This window comes from Cherax quadricarinatus, chromosome 47, assembly GCF_038502225.1.
Source record: "Cherax quadricarinatus isolate ZL_2023a chromosome 47, ASM3850222v1, whole genome shotgun sequence".
In the NCBI taxonomy this organism is placed as follows: domain Eukaryota; kingdom Metazoa; phylum Arthropoda; class Malacostraca; order Decapoda; family Parastacidae; genus Cherax; species Cherax quadricarinatus.
Genome location: NC_091338.1, coordinates 82,935 through 91,186, shown reverse-complemented (window position 1 = coordinate 91,186; position 8,252 = coordinate 82,935). Strand labels below are relative to the sequence as shown.

The following is an 8,252-nucleotide window of genomic DNA, read 5'->3' as shown; positions in this document are numbered from 1 at the left end:
TGTAACTTATTTCCATTGGGGCCATTATTATTTATATATTTTAACATTCATTCAACAATAAATCCTGAAGTATTATTCAAGAAAATTAAAAAGTACTATATTACTGACACAATCATACAAGTGAACATTAGAGGCGGAACGGAAGCCATTACTGCCCCCGTGAGGCCTTATTCACCATACATGTCAGGGCTACCTACACCCACAAACACCAATGCACATTCGAGCATAGATTGCCTGAGATATTAACAGCATCTATGTTGAGGCGAGGTCAGATAACCCACACGAGCAGTCAAAATAAGGAAATGTCGCAAATTCCCCGTTAAAGGTACAAGTTTATTCCCACGCTGAGTATCGGTGGTGTGAGAGATAGAAGGATGAGGGGGGAGGGAGGAAGCTTCTCCCTACCAACCAAGGTTCCTCAGCCATCCCGGACACTCACCCTAGAGGGAGAGAGGGAGGACATATTGGGGGAGAGGCGGTGAGAGGAAACAGGACATGCCTCACAACCTACTTGGCTTTCATTGTCTTAAAATTACAAACCAAAGAGTTTGAAGTTGTATGCGTCCTAGGCTTCGTAATCCATAAAACTAAATAGCTTCATTTGTATAGGCCTAAACCATATACTCTCATTATCAGTAAGGTCCCGAGTTTCTCCCATCCTTTCACTGAGTTGCCATCACTGTAATGTTTTTCATACAGATACCCGTAAGCGGTGGTAGCAGATATTGACAAGTGTGAAATAAGACATGTGTAATATTAGGATATTTATTGGGGAGATGTTATCATCATATGTATATTTTCCCAGTTTTAAGATGAATGTAGCTTTTGGTGTGATAAACTACTGATTTGGGTGTTCATATTATTTTCGTTTCAGATCTGTTTTATTTGAATGCTCTTAAAATTAATCTTATTTATATAAGTAAATACAAAATTTAAAGACATGCATTACCACGTACGTATCTCACTAATAGCAACAGGTTAAAAGTAAGCTAGATAAAATGATATCAGTATTTTTCATACTTTAAAGATAGGAATTTCCTTTAAAGATTGAGGAATATTAAGATATAATACAAAAATGCCTCTAAATCGACAGTTGTTGCCATTTATTCTATATGGAATAGTGTCGGCTGCTTGGAGGAAGCTGGCGGCCGCGCGGTAAAGCAGCACCTCCCCAGCAGCTGTCAGATGGCCCGCGCGTTCATGAACATATTGCCACACATTCCTTCAATATGAACCACATTTCCCAATTAATTGTTTAATTATGTAAACTAATATGAAATATTCAGTAATAAAATATTTAACATTTTAATTTGTTTTCTATTTTGCTATTGTTTTTCAAGTAAATATAAAATTGCAAGGACTTTAGAGAAGATATGGCAAAGGCACATGACGTTTATGCTGTAACTCCTCCTATTGGGTGGAGCTAGACGGTTACCATGACGACGCTGCGTTTTTATTGGTCGATACTGATGCATTGTGGGAGGACAATTGTGCGCGGGAAAGCCACCAATTCAACGAATTTCAGTCTCTTGCTTGACAAACGCGGAGCTAAGTGGACCTCTGCTGGCGCTCTCTCAGTTATTATTAGTATTTCTCGTGATACTAGCCCCAAATTTACTCAATATGGCTGATACTGCTACCGAAGTTGTGTAAGTATAATGTGATTTGTGTTAAGTGGATATTCGAGTGAAGAAACAGACGGAAAAAAGAGAAAGATGAAAAGGCCGGTCGTGGTGGCTTTCAAAGTTGTTAGTGCAGCACTAAAAGTATCTGAAAAACAAGTGTTATTATGAGTTACAGTAATAACGCAGTGTTATTATGTATTGGACAAGGAGTGTAAAGAAGTGACGGCATGTGAAGGAATTTAGGTGTTTACTGATAAGCTGGTGAAGTTTAAATGTTACAAAGCCGTGTAGCGTCTATATTCAGGTGCTCGAAGTGAAATAAAATGCGGTAATTTGTGAGGTGTGGTTTCTGAGGAAGCTAAAAGTGACTTAGCTGGGAAGTTTGGTGGTGAGGAGCGCACTAGCTGACCTTACACTGAACAAAGGCTTTGGCGGGAACGTGTTCAGCTGTCCCCTTTGCTGTCTCGGGCCCATGTTCAGTGTTCACTGAAGCTTTACCACCATTTCCATCCTTAGGCCATTTTAAATTAAACCTTTATTGATTTTTGCATTCAGTTTGCTCTATTGTATGAGAACAATGGAGCACTGTTGCAGGCTTACTTGCCCATACAAGTCTGTTTCGCTGGAAGATACCTTTGTATTTAAAATAATAATAATATAACCGTATTAAGCAAAACTGCATTAAGTGTAAATAGAGCAAGTCTATTTTAGATAAACATGAGATTTTGTAAGTTAAAAATCCCACTATTTTGTACTGTACATGGTATTGTTGATATTTATCTTGAACTGTCCAGCTTGTTTATATATACGTCAGACATGTGCAAACTTGTTTGTATAGACGTAAGACGTGTGCAACACTTGTTTGTGTACAAGACGTGCATAACAAGTATCTATTCCTAAGTAGTTTTGATAACTACATCACCTTTCAACTGTTTGTCATATAGTCACCTCTATGTTCAGGTGAAGAAACTTGATGTGGACTGTAGGCACAACCATGCAAAACAAAGATACTAAACTGTTGCACATTTCTTGCTCTAGTATTATAAACTATTATATTGATTCTAACTTATTTGAAGTTTACTTGTTAAACGTGAATGTGTGTGCGCGCGCGCGCGCGCGCGTGTGTATGTTGTTAAATTAGACATGTGCAACTCTTGGGTCTCTTTGAGGAAACGTGCAGCGCTGTATAGCCCTTGTGGTTTAGTGCTTCTTTTTGATTGTAATAATAATTGAGGAAACGTGTCGCCACACAGTGGCTTCATCAGTCCATACAAGGAATGGTGAACCGGAGGAGTTTGAGGTAATCAGTCCCTCAACCTTGAGTCGACGTGGTCAGTCCATTAATCTTGAAAAGAATACAGCATATCTGCGGAGTAGTAGTCTAATTTATCAACGTGTCGGTTCTCTGAACCATTCATCTACAGTGTGTATGTTGTAGTGGAGATGACATTTCTAAGGGCATGTTTTTTATTTCTTTGCATAGTATACATTGTGATTTACATGTTATAAAATATTAAGTACAAAGAACCACAAACATGCCTGAATATTTTGGGCAGAAGAATTCATAGTGTGGAAATTAGGTGGTGTGCTTTTCCTGAAAATATTATTCAGAAGGCTGAGGAGGGGTTGTTGAAGTGGTTTGGTCATTTAGAGAGGAGGAGGAGCAGAATAGGGTGACTTAGAGGGTGTATAAGTCTGTAGTGGAGGGGGTAGGGGTCGTCCTAGGAAAGGATGAAGGGAGGGGGGTAAAAGGCTTTGTGTGCAAAGGGCTTGGACATATAGCAAGCATGTATAACCATGTTAGATAGGAGTGAATGGAAACGAATGGTTTTTGGGACTTGATGAGCTGTTGGAGTGTGAGCAGGGTAATATTTTTGTGAAGGGATTCAGGGAAACCAGTTTAGCAGGACTTGAGTCCTGGAGGTGGGAAGTACAATGCCTGCACTTTAAAGGAAAAATAGGCCCAAATTCTTGGTGTGGAACTACATTTAAGAGGAACGGGCCTATTTTTCTTGCCTTTTCTGATGGTTAGACCAGTGTTTGCCTCAGAATTGAGCGGGATAGATAAAGTATGGCTGTCTTCCTGGAAATTACAGATGCCTCCCCACTTAAATGAGTCCCTCTAAATGGACCCCTTTCTAGAGGTGCGAAATTTCCTGAAACAGTTACCAGATCTATCCATATTTGGTATGTAATGTCATTTATATCATATCCAGCATCAGCCTCAGAAGCTTGTGGGATAGATAGACTATGGTCTCTCTTTTAAATAGATCAGTTTTCTAGAGGTGCAGAAACTCCTAAGATAATTGCCAGTGATATCTATATCGCTGACAATATATGTAAAGTTATTTATAGCAGTTGGACTGAATGTTTGATTGCTATGTCATGCTCGTTAGGCTATTACAATATCAGTGCTTGTGGACTGGCTGTTTTTCAGTCTGGCTAAGGGTTTTGGTATGCCTGGGGACTGCCTCCTGCCTCTCTGCCTCACTCCAGCAAAGGAGCTCCCTGTGATAACATAAGAAAAGAGGAACACTGCAGCAGCCCTACTGGCCTATACGAGGCACGTCTTTCTCAAACCCAAACCAAGTAACAAAATCATATTTGCTTGGACCACCTCTTTTCTGCAACATTGGACGTAATTGTATCTATAGTAGTCCTATACATAGCTGTTAGCTCCTGTCTCAAACAAACATTTTCTGTAAAGTTGAGTACATTATACAATTGACATTTTGGTAATTGACTTGTATAAACTATATAGAAAGCCCCATGTTATGCAGAACATATTGGACAACCTTAAATTTAACTTACTAGACTGAGGCAAATACTGCAGTTGATTTGAATTCTATTGTTTGCCATATTTGGTATTTAATGCATTTTTACGTGAATTGTATTATTTTGAGATTAATATGTGTTGATTTTGGGGTGGGTGAGAGTTAAGACTTGCCTAGCATGGGCCAGTAGGCCTGCTGCAGCATTCCACTTTTCTTATGTTCTTATGAAATAGTGGTGGTAGCGTGAAATTCATTATGAATGCTAATATGATTTGGATTAACAGGTTTGCTAATGACACATCAGGCTTAAACATAAATTGTCCAAGTAGTGTTTGTCAGATTTAGGAAATGCTTTAATGTTATGTAAATAACTTAATTTTCTTTATTCTCATTATACTTCTTTTTATTGACTGATTTTCATGCAGTTTAGTTACTTAGCCGTTTTAACTTTTAATCGTGATTGACTTCTACTGTAACTTAACTGCTAGGTTTTAAATAATAAGATATTAAAAGGACCCCAATGGAAATATGTCACTCGACTTTTTTTTTTTTGGGTTATCCTAAGTAATTTGCACATGTTACTATGCATGATAATTGTACTCATATGGACCTGTACCTAAATAAACTTACTTGTGGCTGAAGGAGAAATTTTTGCATCATCTGGAAGGGAGTTTCAAATTTTAGGGTCATTTATTTGCATGGAGTTAATGAAAAGGTATAATTGAACATGCAGTATATCAGAGATACGTATTTCTTGTATTGAGTCTTTTCTGCTGCAGCTCTCTTAAGAAGTTGGAGTGCTGAGGTGTGTTCTGAGGGTCTGTATATATAGAAATAGTGCATAGTGGTATGTGCAGGTGTGCTTTATGTTTAGGAAGTTGAGATTTTTTAATTGTCAGGGTGTGTTGTCTGGAAGCTGAATGGGTGATTATTGTAACAGCTGATTTCTATTGGGTAACAGTGGATTTTATTTGATGTGCTGTAATAGGTCTTATAGCACAAATACTGTAAGTGATGTAAGGATAGATTAAAGAATAGTACATAGTGAATAATGTTGATTTGGGAACAAAGTAGTGTAGTTTTATTAGAATGTCCAGAGTTTTGGAAATTTTCTTAGATACATGTAGTAAGTTTATTTTGGTATAGGTACACATAAGTACAATGATCATACGTAGTAACACTTATAAGTTACCAAGGATAACCCTTATTTCCATTTGGGTCCTTGTAAAGATAGAATAAGATTTATATATATTTTTAACCTGGAAGGTTAGTCACTCAGGATGACTGTGTGCTTTATTCTCCCAGGATGTGGCCTACATCAGCCGACTAACACCCAGGTATCTAGTTACTGCTAGGTGAACAGGGACAGCAGGTGTAAAGAAACATGCCCAACTTTTCCACCCAACTGAGGATTAAACCAGGCACTGTGTGAAATGATGAGAGCATTGAATTTCAGGTTGTTGTCAAGGGAAGCCTCAGAATTCTTGCCACTTGCCTTTCTATAAGAATTATGCATTTTTGTGTAGAAATGGTTGTTTTTAGCTTTATTCCCAACATGCAGAAGGCCTTGTCAGTATTGAGAGTAAGTTTATAAGAACATAAGAAAGAAGGAACACTGCAGCAGGCGTACTGGCCCATGGGAGACAGGTCCAAGTCTCCTACCGGCTTAAGCCAATGCCCCAACTTAGCCAGGGCAGGTCACATTCACTTAAGGAAGGCACACAACTGACCCAGTAGCACAAGCTAGTCAGGTCCAACTCGCACCCACTCATGTATTTATCTAACCTATTTTATAGGTAGTAGGTTGGTAGACAGCAACCACCCAGGGAAGTACTACCGTCCTGCCAGATGACTGTGAAACAAAAACCTGTAACTGTTTTGCATGATGGTAGGATTGCTGGTTTCTTTTTCTGTCTCATAAACACGCTAAGATAACAGGGATATCTTGCTACTCCTACTTACACTTTGGTCACACTTCACAGACACGCACATGCATATATATATATATACATACATCTAGGTTTTTCTCCTTTTTCTAAATAGCTCTTGTTCTTTTTTATTTCTTCTATTGTCCATGGGGAAGTGGAAAAGAATCTTTCCTCCGTAAGCCATGCGTGTCGTATGAGGCGACTAAAATGCCGGGAGCAATGGGCTAGTAACCCCTTCTCCTGTATACAATTACTAAAAAAGAGAAGAAGAAAAACTTTATAAAACTGGGTTGCTTAAATGTGCGTGGATGTAGTGCGGATGACAAGAAACAGATGATTGCTGATGTTATGAATGAAAAGAAGTTGGATGTCCTGGCCCTAAGCGAAACAAAGCTGAAGGGGGTAGGAGAGTTTCAGTGGGGGGAAATAAATGGGATTAAATCTGGAGTATCTGAGAGAGTTAGAGCAAAGGAAGGGGTAGCAGTAATGTTAAATGATCAGTTATGGAAGGAGAAAAGAGAATATGAATGTGTAAATTCAAGAATTATGTGGATTAAAGTAAAGGTTGGATGCGAGAAGTGGGTCATAATAAGCGTGTATGCACCTGGAGAAGAGAGGAATGCAGAGGAGAGAGAGAGATTTTGGGAGATGTTAAGTGAATGTATAGGAGCCTTTGAACCAAGTGAGAGAGTAATTGTGGTAGGGGACTTGAATGCTAAAGTAGGAGAAACTTTTAGAGAGGGTGTGGTAGGTAAGTTTGGGGTGCCAGGTGTAAATGATAATGGGAGCCCTTTGATTGAACTTTGTATAGAAAGGGGTTTAGTTATAGGTAATACATATTTTAAGAAAAAGAGGATAAATAAGTATACACGATATGATGTAGGGCGAAATGACAGTAGTTTGTTGGATTATGTATTGGTAGATAAAAGACTGTTGAGTAGACTTCAGGATGTACATGTTTATAGAGGGGCCACAGATATATCAGATCACTTTCTAGTTGTAGCTACACTGAGAGTAAAAGGTAGATGGGATACAAGGAGAATAGAAGCATCAGGGAAGAGAGAGGTGAAGGTTTATAAACTAAAAGAGGAGGCAGTTAGGGTAAGATATAAACAGCTATTGGAGGATAGATGGGCTAATGAGAGCATAGGCAATGGGGTCGAAGAGGTATGGGGTAGGTTTAAAAATGTAGTGTTAGAGTGTTCAGCAGAAGTTTGTGGTTACAGGAAAGTGGGTGCAGGAGGGAAGAGGAGCGATTGGTGGAATGATGATGTAAAGAGAGTAGTAAGGGAGAAAAAGTTAGCATATGAGAAGTTTTTACAAAGTAGAAGTGATGCAAGGAGGGAAGAGTATATGGAGAAAAAGAGAGAAGTTAAGAGAGTGGTGAAGCAATGTAAAAAGAGAGCAAATGAGAGAGTGGGTGAGATGTTATCAACAAATTTTGTTGAAAATAAGAAAAAGTTTTGGAGTGAGATTAACAAGTTAAGAAAGCCTAGAGAACAAATGGATTTGTCAGTTAAAAATAGGAGAGGAGAGTTATTAAATGGAGAGTTAGAGGTATTGGGAAGATGGAAGGAATATTTTGAGGAATTGTTAAATGTTGATGAAGATAGGGAAGCTGTGATTTCGTGTATAGGGCAAGGAGGAATAACATCTTGTAGGAGTGAGGAAGAGCCAGTTGTGAGTGTGGGGGAAGTTCGTGAGGCAGTAGGTAAAATGAAAGGGGGTAAGGCAGCCGGGATTGATGGGATAAAGATAGAAATGTTAAAAGCAGGTGGGGATATAGTTTTGGAGTGGTTGGTGCAATTATTTAATAAATGTATGGAAGAAGGTAAGGTACCTAGGGATTGGCAGAGAGCATGCATAGTTCCCTTGTATAAAGGCAAAGGGGATAAAAGAGAGCGCAAAAATTATAGGGGGATAAG

General features: G+C 38.8%; 1 protein-coding gene across 2 annotated transcripts in view; it reads left to right on the top strand.

The window, feature by feature from the left end:
• Positions 1 to 1,490: 1,490 nt before the first annotated feature.
• LOC128696589 (uro-adherence factor A) overlaps positions 1,491 to 8,252 on the top strand; it is an 82,903-nt gene continuing 76,141 nt past the window's right edge. Inside the window, exon 1 of one of the 2 annotated variants that reach the window (XM_070094647.1) lies at positions 1,491 to 1,649. In XM_070094647.1, the coding sequence (XP_069950748.1) occupies positions 1,624 to 1,649 (26 nt within the window). In that variant the 5' untranslated portion in view covers positions 1,491 to 1,623. Of the gene's footprint in view, positions 1,650 to 2,754; positions 2,926 to 8,252 lie in introns of those variants that run through there. The other variant, XM_070094648.1, reaches the window with a different exon arrangement.